We start from the raw sequence: 16274 nt of genomic DNA, 5'->3' as shown, positions 1-16274 counted from the left end.
CGTCGCAATAATATATTTCTTAATCGCTGCGTTATTAAATATCCCTACAACAATAAACTGGTGGATATCCAAATAGAGGTCGATCGACTAATCTATTCCTATGCTCTAAGGCGTTTTGCCACCGAGTACCCGATCCCTGGAGATCCAAACCCGATGAGCAGGAAACTCATCGACGCCATAAATGATCTGGCCAGCAACGTGGTTGACTGGGAAATGGGTCACCGACAGAGTCACCCCGTGCTAGTTGGAAAAGCATGGTCAGTAGACCTGCTTAATCGTGGCCGCAATGTCCTCCGTCTTCAGCCTCTCGACGCCAAGCGAGCTTTTGAGCACGTCGGGCGTCATCAGGTAAGCACAACGCTTATGACTTTTGCTATGATGGACATTCACTAACCACTATCCAGAATGGCACGCGTACCCTTCCTATTCTCATCGCTGACGACGACTGACAGCCTCACCAATGCCAATCCCAATTATCAGATCGTGGGTGTTGACACTCACATGCCAACAGCAGCCGAACGCGCTCAAATTCGTGCTGAGTGTAGAGCCAGAGAGGAGCGCTATAGAAAGTGCTGGAAAAGTTTGATAACTAGTAGATTCTACATTGTGTTCTTTTATTTTTGCCATTGTTTCACTTAGCTATATGAGTTGGCCAGAGGAACTTGCCGGTGTGTGATTTCAGTCAGTTCAGTTAAACTACTTGCTTTTTGTGTCGAACCTGGTCGTTAAGATACAAATGGATGTAGCTGCTTTATCCCCCTTCCCTGCTGATGTGTGTTTGGATTGGATCCATAATCAGGAATATTATCACGCACTCATAGTACCAATGTACGGAATGGCCTCTACCTCTTGAAGAAGCTGAAGACTGCTACCGGACTCCACCGCTCTCACACCAATTGTCACAAAACACAAATATTTGCTAGTATTAAAAGGTCGTCGGAGATGGATTCGGAGGCTTGTAAGCTATCTGTCTTGGTGATGGAAGGTCTAATAACTGATATAAAGGTGAATAAAGCAGTTTTGGCACAAGGGTAGCGAGTTATTAGAGAAGCGGGGGACTATAAATCATCACAGGCGTCCTCATAGCGCATGGTCTTGAGGGAGTTTTTATTAGAGGAGTGAGCGCCCGGTGGGAGAATTATGTGAGGCCCGTAGACGGCGGATGGAGCATTGCAGCGCGATAAGACTTATGGTATTACATGGGAAGAGGAAAAGTAGATGGCAAACCAAATTCAATTTTAAAATGGTACATAGCAGCCATTATTATAATTGTTACAGGTGTGACAAGGGCAGGTAACTGGGCTTGGAACGTGTGTTCAAATGTACTTAGCCTATGGATTTCTATTTGTAATGCTTCGGGAAGACTTTGCGGGGTGCTGGGATATATGGCCGAGATGGATACGGTGAACAGGGTATGCACGAACGCTGCGTACTTTACTAGAGCGACCATGGTCATGCCATTTTATAGTACATGAATGGATGAGTGAGCGTGGTGGTGGGATCAACCGATAAGGACGAAGAATGGAACACGATGAACGCGAGTAGGTCTCTGACGAGTCTGAAAAAAAAAAAACTCCACGCTTACTTACTATGCTGGCGAAGAAAGGGAATTAAAAAAAAGAGTTGGTCTGAAATAATATCTACCCCGCCACAGAGCCGTGGCAAAAAAGAGTCTCCAGGGCGTGATTCGAACACGCGACATTCTGATTAAGCTGTTCTCTTACAGTCAGACGCCATAAACCAACTAGACTACCCGGAGAATTAGTGGTGCTGAAGCTCCACTGGGTACTTGACTGAAGATTGCCTTAATGAGCTATATAAATGGTTCGCGATGAACCCTCATGAATCGCAAACGGCCGTGAGTGTGCCGTTGGTGTGGGCCCTCGCTTCAACCCCCGCCGCCCGTGCGGCAATTGCCGACATGATTTTTTCCATGACCGGCCTTCCTTGGCTTGGCTGTGGCCCAAAGACACCATATTCTTTTTTATGGCAGGACGTTCGTATATTTTTCGTCATATATATTACAACAACTTGCACATGATAAAGAGACCGTATCCATCCGACAAAAAAACCGCTGACACCCTTACTCCGAAACGTCCGGTACCTTTGCCGATTCCCTAGAAAATAATGTCATGCCCCGCCCACATCGTGTCAAACTGTGGTCGCATCGCAAGATCATCGAGTCCTCCCGAGCTGTGCTCCCAATCAAAGTCTGTACCCGCAAGTATCCCATCAGTCATATTCATCGTCGTGTTGTTCGCTATAAACTGTCCCAGCGAGTCCAAGTCCCTCCACGAAAACCCGCTCAACGGGTCCATGTCCATTGCGGATTTGCTCGTCGCCGATGGCACAATATTCTCTTGCCCTTCCAATTGGCTCATTGAGAGCTCTGGTGGCTCGCTTACCGGGTCACTGCGGGTAGCGCCCTTGGTAGACGGCTTTGCAGACGACTTCCTCCAGAGCAGTCGCAGTGACGTGGCATATCTTCGCCCGAGGCTCTGCGGGTTGTTGGATGTTTTCTGTAACTGTGTAATGGTACCGTGGATTGCACGTCGCACTCCACGGTCGCCCTCGCTACTTATTGCTCCCGCCAACCTGGCCTGCGAATGATGTTAGACTATTGGTTCACAGTCTGAGGGCTTCTGAGGGCTTGCCTTGAATAGAAACACGGCCGCATAGATGACGTAGAGGCAATACTTGAGCGGCATGCATTTCAGCCCTGCCACAGGGTCTATGAAGCTGTTCAGAATACTGAGTAGCGAGTTTGCCGCGTCAATCGACTCGTATATGAAACGCGCGTCCGGTTTTCCAGCGATGTTAGAAAACAGCGGCCCGCTAGCCTTTCCTGGCCCGACCTGAGCGTTCCGAGCTGCTGCTCGGTTCAAATTGGCCTGGAAGGCAAATGCGTTGATGTAAAGGCGCAGGAATTCAAACGACAAGACCAACGACGCCTTTACGGGTGGTGTGACTGTTAAAAAAAATGAGTGAGCTGTCCAGGACAAACGTGAAACAACAAAACTTACAGCTGTGATTTGCCCACGTGAGCTTCCATTTCCGGACCATTTGAGCAAAGTCATCCTTTGAATACATTAGTAATTTGCCCAGCTTCCCTTGGCATTCGTTCACTTACAATATATCTGACATATTCTCCGCCTACATACAGCTGCTTCCTATGACTGGTAGATGAGTAGAGGATGTCGTGAGCATTGCTAATCAGCTGGGTAAGTTCGAGATGTGCTTGGAATAATAGCCCCATATTATCCGGGCCAAGTGCTTGGGCATGCAGAGTTGGAAAGTCTGCAGCTCGCAGATGGAGAGAAGGGCCTGGACCGCGAGACCAAAAGCCTTTGCCCAGTCGAATGGAGACTTGTCGGTCGCTCATGTAGCAAGCTGGCACCTCGTTAGCAATTCACCCGGTTGATGGCACAATAGTCGAGGGCACAGGCGACGTACCTGCCCAAGCCACGCGTTTTCTGCTGACTTCCAGAGAAGGCTTTTTATCATCTGGTAGAAGAGCCGTCTGCTCCAGTCTCTGCAAATAACCTAGCCTAATGGCCAGGCCAACCAGCATCCAGGCACCGTGGTCTTCTTGTCCACAGCCGATGGCAGAATTCTCCTGTGGGCGTTGCGGCGCCCATTCAGCAAGGATGAGCAGTGCTTCGACGGACCCTACTGAATTTGACCCTGCGTAGATCAGGGTTGACATGAAGCTTTCAATGTGGCGAGAGCATGCATCGTACACTCTGAACCAAGAGGGATCGTCTTTAGATGCCACAGTGAGAATAGCTGTCAAAAGGTGAGGCTCCTTCTCGGCCCATTCGGTAATGGGTCCTTCTTCAAATATATCGGCGAATGCCACAGGGAAGAAGGGATGGAACTTCTCATGATACCTGAAGGCAATAACGTGTGAGCAGGCGAACATGTGTGTTGTATGCATGAGCAAACGGCAACTTACTTCTTTACAAGATACGACGCGTCTGAGGGCGTCAGGATACCATCATGCAGGGGAGGATAATAGCTGGTAGCTGGTCTACCGACAGTCTGCTGCATTCCGTCGACATGTCTGTTGCTCTGGCCAGGTTGGCCAGTCAATGTATTACGCTGCCTGCCTGGATCCAAGTCGGCCACCTGGGCAAGCAGATCAAGGGCATCAGAAGGATTCAAAAGGTCCGTAGTGGCTATATGGCCTTCTAATCCATCAGAACTTGTCCTCGAGTCTGCCATTTCCTGTGTGGATCCGGCGTCGGGACTGTCTGCTCGCCAGTTGCCGGCATGAGGTGGAGAGGACGGCCATCCTTGCACAGCATCCGTGCCGGCCGGCGGTTGTGCAGGACGAGCTTGACTTCCTTGAGTGCTGTGATAGTCACTCTCGTCGTCGTCGTCGTCGTCATGCGTAGAGCTGGCAGGGCCACGAGGGTTTGATGACGGGCCAAGATCGCTGTCGCGCCTGGGCGGCGGCGGCGGCTGAACGGCAGAGTTACGGACACCTTTGATCCTGCGGCCTCCACGCCTCGACTTTGCAAGCACGCACTCGAGCTGCTGTTCAACGCAGCGGCGACATGGGGGCGAGCCAGACATGCCCTCTGAATCACTGGTTCCAATAAGCGTCAGTAAGCGATGGCAGGCCTCGACGAGGGGCTGTGTGACCCCTCGCGCGTAAAGGGGGAGAAGAATGTTCTGCTCACAGGTCACATCTTGTCTTGCGCGTGCGGCAGGAGAGACAGGCACGAGAGACCCGTTTGGCCTTTGATCGGGGCATGCCTGGCATCGGCGACTGCATCGGCTGCGAGTCCATTGGCTAAAATGACGATATCAACAGGCGATGGAGTCTTTAAGTTGGCTCAAATGCCGTGCGATGCATGAAGGGTGACAGACATAGTTTTGCTGGGCTGTTTTGAAGTCGCGGGGAACTGGCCGCAGAAGTGGAGACGGGGTCAATAGCCGGGGCCGCCGGGGACACATTGATCCACACCAGGACGGGGTCATGGATTCGTCAAATCCATGCACCCGTTGTTTGAAGCTGCGATAGCGTTGAGCGCCGCCATGGCGAACTCGGTCAATCGGTTCAATGATTTTTTTTTCGCTCGTCGTGGTCCCTCTTTCGAGCGACCTTTGCCGGCAAATGCGCACGAGAACCCCCCACGTTGGTGTCTTTGGTCAATTGACGATCCTGCCATTCCCACCAGTCATGTTCCCGCCGAATCCGTCACTTGGTCATTTCAATCGCTTCTTAAATTCCTTTTCTTCTTTTTTTTTGAAACCAGCCGTTTTTCAAGACCGACCATATTCCTGGCACAAGAATACCTAACATCTAGCCTTTTCCACTCAGACAACATGGCAGGTCCAGCAGTCCCGAAACCCGGCGTGCTGATGCTTGGCATCGTCCACCACGCAAAGGCTGAGTTCGAGAAGCTTTCCGACGTCGCTGATGTCCAGGTACGCCAACACCACCCTAAAAAAAAACCACTTTGGGTGGCATCTGTTCTCACGCGGTTTGCGAAATTTTAGCAAGTCACCTCTGGTACTCGGGAAGAGTTTATTCGCGACTGCGACAGCGGCAAGTATGACAAGGTCGTTGCAATTTCCAGAACCTACGACTCTGTCCAAGTAAGTTTCAATGTTCAAAATGTTAGCTTCTCCTCTGGATGCTTTGCGGCTAACAAGCGGTGTCAGATAACCGGGCGATTCGACGCCGAGCTCATTGCCCACCTTCCCTCCTCTGTAAAATTCATCTCACACAATGGCGCTGGCTACGATCAGATTGACGTCCAACCCTGCACCGACAAGAGTAAGGACTGCGTGCACGAATGAGCGGAGGAGTTTCGAGAGAAGCCCCCTTGACTGACCTGCCACGCTGCAGATATTTCCGTCTCCAACACCCCCAAGGCCGTCGACGCCGCCACCGCAAACACCGCAATCTTCCTAATGCTCGGTGCTTTGCGTCGCGCATGGATCCCTCAGCAAGCTCTGCGCGAGGGCAAGTGGCGAGGCGCAAGCCCTCTCGGCCGTGATCCTCACCACCTGACCCTGGGCCTTCTTGGAATGGGCGGCATTGGGACTGCCACGGCACAGCGAGCCGCTGCCCTCGGATTCAGGCTGCAGTATCACAACAGGAAGCCCGTGGCCGACCTGGAGATGAAATTCGCCCCCGGCCAAGTCCCCAACTACGTCGGCTTTGAAGAGCTGCTCAAGACCAGCGACGTCATCTCGGTGCACTTGCCGCTGGGCCCTGCCACCCAGGGACTCATTGGAACCAAGGAATTCAGCCAGATGAAGGACGGAGTCATCATTGTAAACACGGCTAGAGGCGCCATTATTGACGAGGAGGCTCTCGCCGACAGCCTGGAATCTGGCAAGGTCTGGAGTGTCGGCTTGGACGTGTATGCCAAGGAGCCGGAAATCAACCCAAAGCTGATGAAGCACCCCGGTGCCGTTTTGCTACCCCATATTGGCACTGCCACGATTGATACACAGGTTGGTGTCTCTCCCATCATTGCTACGAAAGAGACGTTTGCTGACAGTTGGGAAAATAGAAAGAAATGGAGGTGCTCGTTATTGACAATGTGAAGAGCGCCGTGACACAGGGAAAGCTGCTTACGCAAGTGTCTGAGCAGAAGCCCGTTGTGGCCAAGGTATAAGAAGAGAGCGCGGCAGTGGCCGATTTGTGGGCAGATTGCGCCGAGTCGCCATTATACCATAGACATAGATAATCTCATTGATGAAACATGATAGTAACGTATTTAGGAAAATTTACATTTGCCTCTGCTCGACCAGAATTGTTCAACCAGATGTGCAACGTGCCTCTTTTAATTGTCTGAACCCCATACACTATTTCAAACCGCCGGTTAACAATATGTCCTGCCCAGTCATGTATCCCGTCTTTGCGAACCTTGTCTGGCAGTTAGTCCTGGAGGTAGCGTTCCGATTCAGGGGCTATCAAGAAGCTTACATTGCCACGACGTTTGCTACTTCTTCTGGAGCTCCTAGTCGATGCACTGGCACGCTGCTGGCAATGGCCAGGCCGGGATCTGATTCTTTCAATGCCTCGACGTTGACGTCTGAAGCCCACGTCCTACAGCACCAGAATATTAGCCGCTGCGAAATGCAGATCGACGTGCAGCAGTGAGCGCCTACCGTTCCTTTGGCGTTGGGATCATGCCTGTTGACCCGATCATGGCCGGTGAAACCTAGCATCATATGTCAGCATATGCCAAAGGCAACATTCGCATGGGCAGTTGATGCTGATGGCTTACCACATTGACGGTCACGCCCTCTGGTGCGAGCAGAGTAGCCAAGTTTAACCCCATAGAGCTGTCAGGCGGTTAGACACAAGGACAGGACACCATACGGCACGAGTTCAAATGTTGTATCAATGGACCACTCACGACAGGGCTCCCTTTGAAGCTGCGTAATGGCATCCGTTGAGCCCGCTCCCGCGACTCGCGATGCTGCCCACCAGAATAACCCTTCCCCATTCTTGTGCGCGCATCCCCTCCACACAGGACCTCGTCACGACGAATTGACTCCGGATATTGACCTCCATCATTTCATCCCAATCTTGCTCCCCAATGTCCTTGACGTCCCTGATGCGGCGTCCAAGCCCGGCGTTTGCGACTAACACAGATATAGCCTTGTGCTTCTCTGAGACGACCGCATCGGAGAGGATTCTGGAGACGAGCGACCGCGTGGATTCCCGATCCGTGAGGTCGGCTTGCGCGGTGACGAATACCTGTGATGGGTAGCGATTTTGTAGCTCAGAAGCTAGAGATTCCGATTTCTCCTGCGGCGGCGGTCAGATGGTGCGTGCATGGGTAGTTTATATTTTCTCTCCTGTCCCTGTCTGTGTCTTTTTTTCATCTGTCGGGCAAACTCACTTTGCTTGCAGAGTAGTGAAGCACAACATCGCAGCCTTCAGACGCCAATGCCTTTGCACACGCCGAACCGATACCACCGCTAAAGGGCGAGCCAGTACTGTTAGCTGATGTCGACAACGTTGGGTAATTGCCAGCGCCTCCCCACGCACCTTGATCCCGTAACCAGGGCCAGCCGACCCCGAAGGTCGTTGTCCACGGATTGGAGATGATACACAGTCATTGCAGCCACAACTGCAAGGGTAGTCTCACTTGCGAGTTTCCAAAAACATGTCCTACCGACCGCAGGAGGGCGCACACAATAAGAACATGAAACTGTCCCCAGGTTTGTCGGTCATGTGGTCGGCACTGGACGGTTGTCGTGGGTCGTGGTCTGACTCGGTAAATGGGGTCACCGCGGAAAACGCAGCGCAGAGTTCTCGGTTTCGCGCCCCTGCAGCGAGGAAAGCAGCCAGACTAGTACCGGTTGATTCCGGCAAATAACCGCCAAGAGGAATTTTACCCAGGTTATATTGCCAATAAATCGGCCGATGGCGCAGAGGCCACGGTGCCGGTAGCCGTCGGCTTTTGGTGCGGCGTTTGAACGTGGATGGGCCCACCGTCCACGCGACCCCAAACATGGAAGCGTCTTTGGACTCTCTGGAGAAGCTTAATATGAGAGATCGTGGGTGCCCCGGATTCTCCACAAAATCTCATACGATTTGCCTTGCATGCATACACATACATGTATGCGTATACATATGCATTGGAATCCTGTGTAGAAGCCGCAGAATTCTCTTTTTGCACAAAGCTTGTTGGAGAATTTTTTTCTTCTTTTCTTTTTGCAACATACCTCCTCCCTTGGTATTCGTGGGCTATTTCCTGACCTCGTTTTTGAAATTGTTCCACCCCTTTTTGCCTTCAGCCATGGCTGTGCCCGAGTTGGAGGGCCGAGCTCTTCTGCTCACTGTGACGGCATTGACGTCTCTGGGTTTCATGTTGATTGGATACGACAATGGCCTCATGGGCGGACTGGGTGAGTCTCGGGGGAGAAAACTGACGCGACAGGCAATGCAGAGTCACGGTGGCGGCTAACCGATGTGCAATAGTCAATTCTCCCGCCTTCGGCAGCTCGTTCGATTACCCGGACTCCAAGATGATTGGGGTCATTGTTGCCATTTTCGAAGGTCAGCTATTGTTCTAGACCTCCGGGGGGAGGCAGCTCATACCTTGGGAGCAGCAACTTACGTGCATTAACTAGTGGGATGCTTCCTCGGTTCAATCCTCTCGGCCATCTTTGGCGAAAGACTCGGCCGCCGAACGACCATCGGACATGGTTGTTGGATCATGATTGTCGGTGCCGTCTTGCAGGCGTCCTCTTATGGCAGAGCCCAGCTCATTGTCGGCCGAATCGTATCCGGCCTCGGGCTGGGCATCATCAACTCGACAGTTCCTGTTTTACAAGCCGAGTTTAGCCCCAAGGCCACTCGGGGAGTCTGTAAGTCTCATCAGTTGCTGAAATACCGGGACGAAAGAGCTCACCATCTGTGTAGATGTCTGCGCCCAGTTGTCAACCCTCAACTTTGGCATCTTCCTCGTCTACTGGATCGATTACGCATTCTCCTCCCATACGAGCAGCTACGCTTGGCGGGTCCCGGTTATTCTGCAATGTGTATGTATCCTGCCAATGTTGGGAATTTTGATGCTCATCCCGGAGACGCCGAGGTGGCTGGCATCTCACGACCGGCCGGATGATTGCCTCCAAGTTCTCGCTAGAATGAAATCCTCCTCCATCAACGACCCCGAGGTGCAGCGGCAACATCATAATATTTTGCAGGTTGTCGCCTTCGAGGCTTCGATTGGTACAGGCTCGTGGAAGGACTTGTTGTCAAACGATCGTGTCAAGTCCCAGACCCGGTTGCTGATTGCTTGCTCCATTCAAGCTTTCCAGCAGCTTGGTGGAATCAATGCGGTTATTTGTAAGTCCTCTGCAAGCCCATCGTCCATCAAGAATGGTCTTGTCCGGGTTTCTAATTTGTTCGTCTAGATTATACAAACACGCTGTTTTCCAAGAGCATCGGTTTTGATGAGAGAATGTCCGCACTCATGTCTGGTTTTCTACAGACCTGGTTCTTTGTGGCATCTTTTATTCCTTGGTTCTTGATTGACAGAATCGGACGAAAGCCTTTGGTATGTCGCAGTGCATATTGCTACAGTCAACAAAGTATCTGACTTTGCGCAGTTCGTGTCAATGATTAGCTTGATGGCAGCCGCCATGGCTGTGCAAGCCGGCCTTATTTACCAGGTGCAGAACGAGACGAACATTTCTCATTCAGCGGGCATTGGCGCCGCAGTGATGCTTTTCGTATTTCAAGGCGCATTCACGATTGGGTTCCAGGCCACGGTCTGGGTGTATCCGTGAGTACGCTCATGACGGTATCACAAGTTAGGCGACTGACCATGCTTAGATCCGAGATTCTTCCCCTCCGGCTGCGTCAGAAGGGATCTTCTATTTCCACTGCAGCAAACTGGATCTTCAATTATGTGAGTATTGTGACCGAGCTTGGTGAAAGAAAATGGGTTTTTAGCATTTGCTAATGCAAGAATCAGATGGTTGTGCAAATTACGCCCATTGCCATTGAGAATATCGGCTGGAAGACGTACATCATCTTCGCGATTCTCAACGCGACTTGGGTGCCCATCATTTTCTTCTTCTTCCCAGAGACTAAAGGGCTGGAGTTGGAAGACGTTGATCGATTGTTCGCAGGAGACGATGTAATCGAGTCCGTGGGAGAAAAGTCGATGGCATTGGCTACGGTTGAACATGTCGGTCGTACTGATGGGACAAACGAACGTGTTTGAGAGACTGTGCTACGTCTAATGTAATGGGATTTGACTATATATGCTATGACTGCTACAGCGGGAAGTAGACGCCTAAGCTTTGAGTTTTTTTGCAGCGCCCCTGTGTGTGCTTGTCAGAAATGTTGACAGTTCACAGTATGCTAATGTGACTTACCGCAAGCATGTAAAGCCTTTCAAGTCCAAGGCCAGTCAAATAAACGACATTCTCAGTTGTACATGGCTGCGACGGAGGTCCCAAGCCTGTGCTGTACAACTTGGCTATCAACGCCATCCAAGATAGAATATGACATGGACAGTAGCCACACACACGAGTCTTCGGATGGAAATCTGACCAGACCTGTGAAGTACATGTCAGTACAGTCCTGTATCCTCCCTACCTCAAGGAATTGAGGACTGCGTGTTTGGGTGGATGAATGACTCCAAAGGCACCACCGGCCAACCAACCAACTCAAGCTCGATATTAGTACGCCACATATGCCGTATCCTATCATGCATTTCGAAGGTACCCTCTTCCTCATAGCCAAGAGCAGCACCAAAATCTGTAGGAAAGGATTCCCAGTCAGGGCTGTAGCCAAGAGGGAAGCCCACTTGCGTGTTGTCGGTCATGTCCTCATCGGCACCATGATCGGACTCATTCTCTGTTGACGCTCCAGTCCTACTACGTCTGACAGTACAAAGGAAGGACACACAGTTTGCGTCGAAACTAAAAGATGCCATATCGCATTGCATCGCCCGCAGCCTGGGAAATAATCTGCGCCACTCCGCCAGAATGCGATTTGGCGTCAGCAACCGCCAACAACCCCTCAACCGCACTCGGCTGAATTCCATAATCTCCAATCGTTCTTGTGGATAGCACCGGGTTATATCCGAGTGACAGAGGAATAATGTAACCCAAGGCAGCAAAAGGACTTGTAACCGCGGGCAGTAGAGTGAAATGTTTGCAAGGTCTGATCCATTTATACAAAAGCTTAAACCTCGATAAAGGATGTCAAGGAGCTCTAGTCGAGGAAGCTCGCGCAACAGATCGAACAGGAAGGATTTCGTAAGCTGGGGAATCACTATAAAGTTATCGAGCCGAATAGTGACACCCCGTAACAGCGGACAGGCGCGAGCAAGCTCAAGGATGAGGTTTAAATCTTCAAGCGCCCAAAGTTCAAAACTGATATCTTGTAGATGCCGGCACGGGATAATAGCGTCGCCTATGCGTTTGCCCATGTCCGGGGTATATGCTGCCGGCAGCCCCAAGTGAAGAGATGTCAAGTCGGTGAATTTCCGTAGCTCTCTCAGCCAATATTCGGTGCAACTTGAGAGGTGCAACAACTTCAGCCGTGGCCATGGAGTTTGCTGGTTTGCTGCCTCGGATGCGCTGCCTGCAGGCCCTGAAGGCACCCAGGGGGAACGCGCCGTATTCAGTACCAACGCCTTGAGATTTCCATGCCGTCGAATGTGTTCAAGTATCCTCGTCGCATCAGGCATGGCTACGTTGTTTGCTGCGGAAGGGGCAGGGGCCGAGTAATGGAAGAATTGTAGACTACACCTGTCTAACAATCTACAAAGACTGTCAACGTCGGCGGTGAATCTGGACGGGTAGATGGTGAGAGCTTTGAGATTTGAAAGTCTATCCTGCTGCTAGTATTAGCCACGACCTTGCGAGAGCAAAGGCGGTCTCGAAGCAAACTCACAACAGAAGCAAACCGAGGTGCAACGAGTTGGCAATAGCCGTGATTAATAGCCAGGAACTCAACTGTAGGAGCGGGAAGGAGGTCCGCAAGCAACGGCCAATCTTGGCGCATGAGCTCGAAGGGGATGACGAGACTGGTATGACGCCTTCCTCGAGGTTGAGGAAGCAGCGCAGGCGCAGGGAGTCGCGCCGCATGGCCTGTCTCAAAGCCTGTCGCTTGATCGTGTCTGCTGCTAGAACTATCGTCTCCGGGTGTTTGCGGACAGACCAAGAGGTGCTTCACAAACTTCATGTTTTGGGTGAAGCGTTCCCGTGATGCCTCCAACAGATAATTGAGTGAGGTCGTGTCAGGTGTACGGAATCGCATGTCATGAATAGATCCTTCATAGAGCCGCCTCAACGCTTCCACATGCCAAATCCTGTTGACGCAGGCACAGTTCAAAATATCTGGAAGGTTGTCGACGTTTCTGATAATATTTTGAACAATCTCGGGCATAGAAGGTAGATCTTGCCTGCGTCTGGGAGGATTGTAAGCCATGGTGAGGGGCGTGTTGTTTGCCTTGGACAAAGGCCACACGCAAAATGAGACTGTTGTTAGCCACAGTAAGAGGTAGAATGTTTGGTTTGAATCAGTTGAACAGAATGCATTGAGAAGATTGGGCTTCCTTGGGCTTAATTATGTCCATGCCAACGAGTGAGTCGCCTACTCGGCCCTTTTTATGAATAAGTCTGGCCTATATATACTAAGTTCAATCTAGCTTGCAACTTGCAAATTGGACGCCAGCTGGCCAACTTAAAAATTGGTACCAATATACTGTTCAAGGCGATTGATGGCTGCAAATTGTGACAAACCCGGTTGAAGCTTCCTCCGTGTTAGTCTCTGTTCAGCCAACAGGCCCGAATTCTACCCCTAAGCAAACGGGCTTGTGCAAATTAATGTAATGACAAATACAAAGCTAAGAGGAAAATATACGCCAAGTGTATACGCCATAAAGTATATATGCGGAGCAGAGACGCCACCGTTGGCTACGGGTGCATTTCATCTTGAGCGACATACGAACTCAAAGGGCCAAGGATCTCTGTGACACTCTCTCTTTTGGTGGCAATACCATGGTGCGTCTTCACACAATATTCCAAGCACACTTCGAGTACCAATGGTGTTCGTTGATGGTATTGATAAATGCAACGCCTTTGGTGCAACTCGGTCAAAGTTGACAAGGATAAGCTCTCACTGTCCTGCCTACACGTCTTCAACACAGCTTGTGACTGCACATACCGTTTATTGGGCGTCAGTAATAATCTACAGCCCATATTATTTCCTCAACTTTTCGTCGACCTAGCGTGTAGGTATTTGAACAAACGGGTAGGCCGCACTTAAAGGCCCACGAGTCTACGTCGAGGTAGTCGGCTCAAGGATGGAGCTACTTTGACCAAAAGTATGAGGCGTGACACCAAACCACAGAGATGGATGAAAGCCAAACTTATAGAAACTATCTAGTACGGTCTGTGACGATCATGATGGACATTGCAAAGCCGATGGCCTGCCCCCCTTATTACACCAAAGAAAGATTGTCCCAAAAAACGGACAACCCACTGGGTGAGTCTAGTGTGCGTGTTGCTCAAAGCAGAAGACTAATGCCTCAAAAGCCCAAGTCCCGGATTTTACCAGGCCGATAAGCCATCTTACACGAATTGCCCTACCCCTTCGTTCTTCTACATCGACCTAAATCCTCAAGCGGGAAAGGATCCCGTCCATCACGTTAAAGACATCGGCGATTTAAGCCATAAATATCTCGCACAGCTCGCCAGGGACACGCAGGTAGACATTGTCGACCTTGATTTGGTGGAGACATCCCCGAAAAACAACCTCGGAACTCTAGGACTGGATAAAACAAACGAAGACCAAGATGGAACTCAAAGAGCATGGCAATTTCTACCAGGCGAAATAGCCCTGGAGTGGCCGCACACCACTCCGTTCCATGGTGCCTTTTTGGGAAAGGGTTGATCTACTCAGCCTCTACACTTTGCAGACTCTGCAGTAAAGACCATAACGTCTTGCATGTTTAGCTGGCATGTCACAGCTAGATAGCTAGGTAGCTAGGTAGCAATATGTAACTTGCGTCATGAATATCCGACATCCATGTTTCCCCGTGTTGCTCTGTTGTAACTTGTCATCGTGATTCGTCGCCACTTCACCGCTAGAACTGATTCATGTTTTCTGTACTCTCGCCCCAATTGCCTGCGCGTGACAACTTGATCAAAAGTGGACAAAGACCACGTCATAAATAAAACGTTCAAGTTTCAAAATCTCTTCGTTAGATTGCCCTTGTTCACCGTAGTACGTAGTCGTCAGGTTGTGGTTGCGCGTCCTTTCGGAGCTAATTCATTAGTCAGCGTTAGCTAGGGGTTATAATACAAATTAGGATCAAATCGGAACGAGCATCGCCATTCGTTCCCGTAGCGGAGTGGTTACCGCGTGACTCTTATAGTCTAAGGATTATTCTTTGGTTCTATGGTAGAAATGTCAAGGTCCGGGGTTCGACCCCCCGCGGGAACATTCTTTTTGCCTTTTGCCAACTACACACAAAAGTTTTGTAGTCCTGGTGCGCTTCTTTTTAATTGAGCTCATGGTTCGATTGGCTTTTTTATCTTTTTTAGTTGTCAATGTCCGTTTGCTCCTCTTCCTATGTGAAATTGGTAGCGCTGTGTTCGCATTGTGTTGCAACGTGGTCAAACCAACGGCTGCGTGTTGAGTGAATCATGGCCAGAGTGACTCATGCGCGACGGTTAGACGGCTGTGTTTATTCTATCAAGGAATTTCCAATTAAAGATACCTGAAAGTGCAACTATACAGTTGTCCTGTGTTCAAAATGATGCACTCCAGTCTAAGTAATGGCTTGCCGGTGCTCGACAGGTCAAGTTGCGGCAACTTGCCCGTTTACCAAGCAGAAATGGTGCAGCGCATCACTTGGAAACGAATGAAGAGAAATGGCCCTGTGACTGGTCATGCTCACTGCGGCACATGAATAAAACATATTCAGGATGCATGGGCGGCAACGCACAGTTCATGCCTCACCTCCGCTTACACCGTTGGTGAGATGAGCCATTGTCGCCGCATTGTTCACTCGCCTTTGCTGACATCCCCAAGGTCCATGTTCAGTCTTTAGTTCTTTCGAGTTTCACATGCCATCAGGAGAATATAAAGTCCTTCCACTTTCTCCCGCAATATTCCTATTCTGTCGGCACCACTACCGACTCGCGAACCCACTCCAACTCATTAGCGAACAGTCACATCACAACAACCAAAGAGCAAAACCACCCCACGACACCAGAATTACCCAGGAACAACTTCACATCATGGAATGGGATCATGAGCTCAAAATATTTGACAGCTGCTACAGCAACGTCACACTAAAAGTCAAGGAATTGCTCGGAGACGTCATGGACGGATGGGAGGGACACCGCGATCCGGACGAGAACCGCCGAAAGGAACTAGCCAAAACAATCTGCAACGTTCTCGAAGGAGAAGCAAGCAAGAACAAAGAAGCAAAGCAGAACAAGTTATCCGAGGCCGAAATGAGAGGCTTTGTGGGTGAATTACAAGACACGTTCCGAAACATGATTGCCGCGCAGAAGAAGAATCGCCCTGCCGGCAAGATCTCATACGACAGCGTGAGCAGGTGCATCAAAACGAAGAAACCGACCAAGGACAAGGGAACGTAACACGAGAACCACTGCAATTTTGCCTTTACGATTCAGCAAGAACAAACTTCGGACGGGACGCTAGGGATCAAAATGTTGTTCGGAACAGGCATTCAGGGCGCTATGGCTTGTACACATACATGCAGGGGGTCACGGAGCTGAGGGGAACAAAAGTAGGC

The 16274-nt window shown here is 50.5% G+C and overlaps 7 protein-coding genes and 2 non-coding genes across 9 annotated transcripts; 4 read left to right on the top strand and 5 right to left on the bottom strand.

The window, feature by feature from the left end:
• Positions 1-153: 153 nt before the first annotated feature.
• G6M90_00g047870 (uncharacterized protein) lies at positions 154-449 on the top strand (the record flags this gene model as incomplete). Its single annotated transcript, XM_014689417.1, has 2 exons — positions 154-348; positions 405-449. 2 exons carry the CDS (start codon positions 154-156, stop codon positions 447-449), a joined length of 240 nt encoding a protein of 79 aa, XP_014544903.1.
• Positions 450-1672: 1223 nt separating this feature from the next.
• G6M90_tRNA00000046 lies at positions 1673-1759 on the bottom strand. The gene has a single exon. It is a non-coding gene; the product is annotated as a tRNA-Tyr (tRNA).
• A 358-nt stretch (positions 1760-2117) lies between these two features.
• On the bottom strand, positions 2118-4578 carry G6M90_00g047860 (uncharacterized protein; the record flags this gene model as incomplete). Its single annotated transcript, XM_066130436.1, has 6 exons — positions 2118-2600; positions 2655-2968; positions 3024-3078; positions 3131-3390; positions 3454-3890; positions 3956-4578. The coding sequence occupies 6 exons, from the start codon at positions 4576-4578 to the stop codon at positions 2118-2120; spliced, it is 2172 nt and encodes a 723-aa protein (XP_065986569.1).
• A 756-nt stretch (positions 4579-5334) lies between these two features.
• On the top strand, positions 5335-6638 carry G6M90_00g047850 (uncharacterized protein; the record flags this gene model as incomplete). Its single annotated transcript, XM_014689415.1, has 5 exons — positions 5335-5436; positions 5509-5607; positions 5674-5788; positions 5861-6474; positions 6534-6638. The coding sequence occupies 5 exons, from the start codon at positions 5335-5337 to the stop codon at positions 6636-6638; spliced, it is 1035 nt and encodes a 344-aa protein (XP_014544901.1).
• A 190-nt stretch (positions 6639-6828) lies between these two features.
• Positions 6829-8094, bottom strand: phaB (Acetoacetyl-CoA reductase; the record flags this gene model as incomplete). The annotated part of the gene is made up of 7 exons (XM_014689414.2): positions 6829-6889; positions 6950-7072; positions 7135-7187; positions 7254-7311; positions 7386-7780; positions 7875-7953; positions 8024-8094. 7 exons carry the CDS (start codon positions 8092-8094, stop codon positions 6829-6831), a joined length of 840 nt encoding a protein of 279 aa, XP_014544900.2.
• A 683-nt stretch (positions 8095-8777) lies between these two features.
• Positions 8778-10712, top strand: STL1_0 (Sugar transporter STL1; the record flags this gene model as incomplete). The annotated part of the gene is made up of 8 exons (XM_014689413.1): positions 8778-8886; positions 8960-9037; positions 9112-9348; positions 9404-9829; positions 9898-10040; positions 10093-10268; positions 10319-10394; positions 10461-10712. The coding sequence occupies 8 exons, from the start codon at positions 8778-8780 to the stop codon at positions 10710-10712; spliced, it is 1497 nt and encodes a 498-aa protein (XP_014544899.1).
• A 1541-nt stretch (positions 10713-12253) lies between these two features.
• Positions 12254-12931, bottom strand: G6M90_00g047820 (uncharacterized protein; the record flags this gene model as incomplete). Its single annotated transcript, XM_014689412.1, has 1 exon — positions 12254-12931. One exon carries the CDS (start codon positions 12929-12931, stop codon positions 12254-12256), a length of 678 nt encoding a protein of 225 aa, XP_014544898.1.
• A 1913-nt stretch (positions 12932-14844) lies between these two features.
• G6M90_tRNA00000047 lies at positions 14845-14950 on the bottom strand. The gene has a single exon. It is a non-coding gene; the product is annotated as a tRNA-Ile (tRNA).
• An 800-nt stretch (positions 14951-15750) lies between these two features.
• Positions 15751-16116, top strand: G6M90_00g047810 (uncharacterized protein; the record flags this gene model as incomplete). The annotated part of the gene is made up of 1 exon (XM_014689411.1): positions 15751-16116. One exon carries the CDS (start codon positions 15751-15753, stop codon positions 16114-16116), a length of 366 nt encoding a protein of 121 aa, XP_014544897.1.
• Between the last annotated feature and the right edge of the window lie 158 nt (positions 16117-16274).

This window comes from Metarhizium brunneum, chromosome 2 (genome assembly GCF_013426205.1).
Source record: "Metarhizium brunneum chromosome 2, complete sequence".
NCBI classification, from domain to species: Eukaryota; Fungi; Ascomycota; class Sordariomycetes; order Hypocreales; family Clavicipitaceae; genus Metarhizium; species Metarhizium brunneum.
The sequence above is the reverse complement of the archived record's forward strand: the minus strand, read 5'-3'. Positions and strand labels throughout refer to the sequence as shown.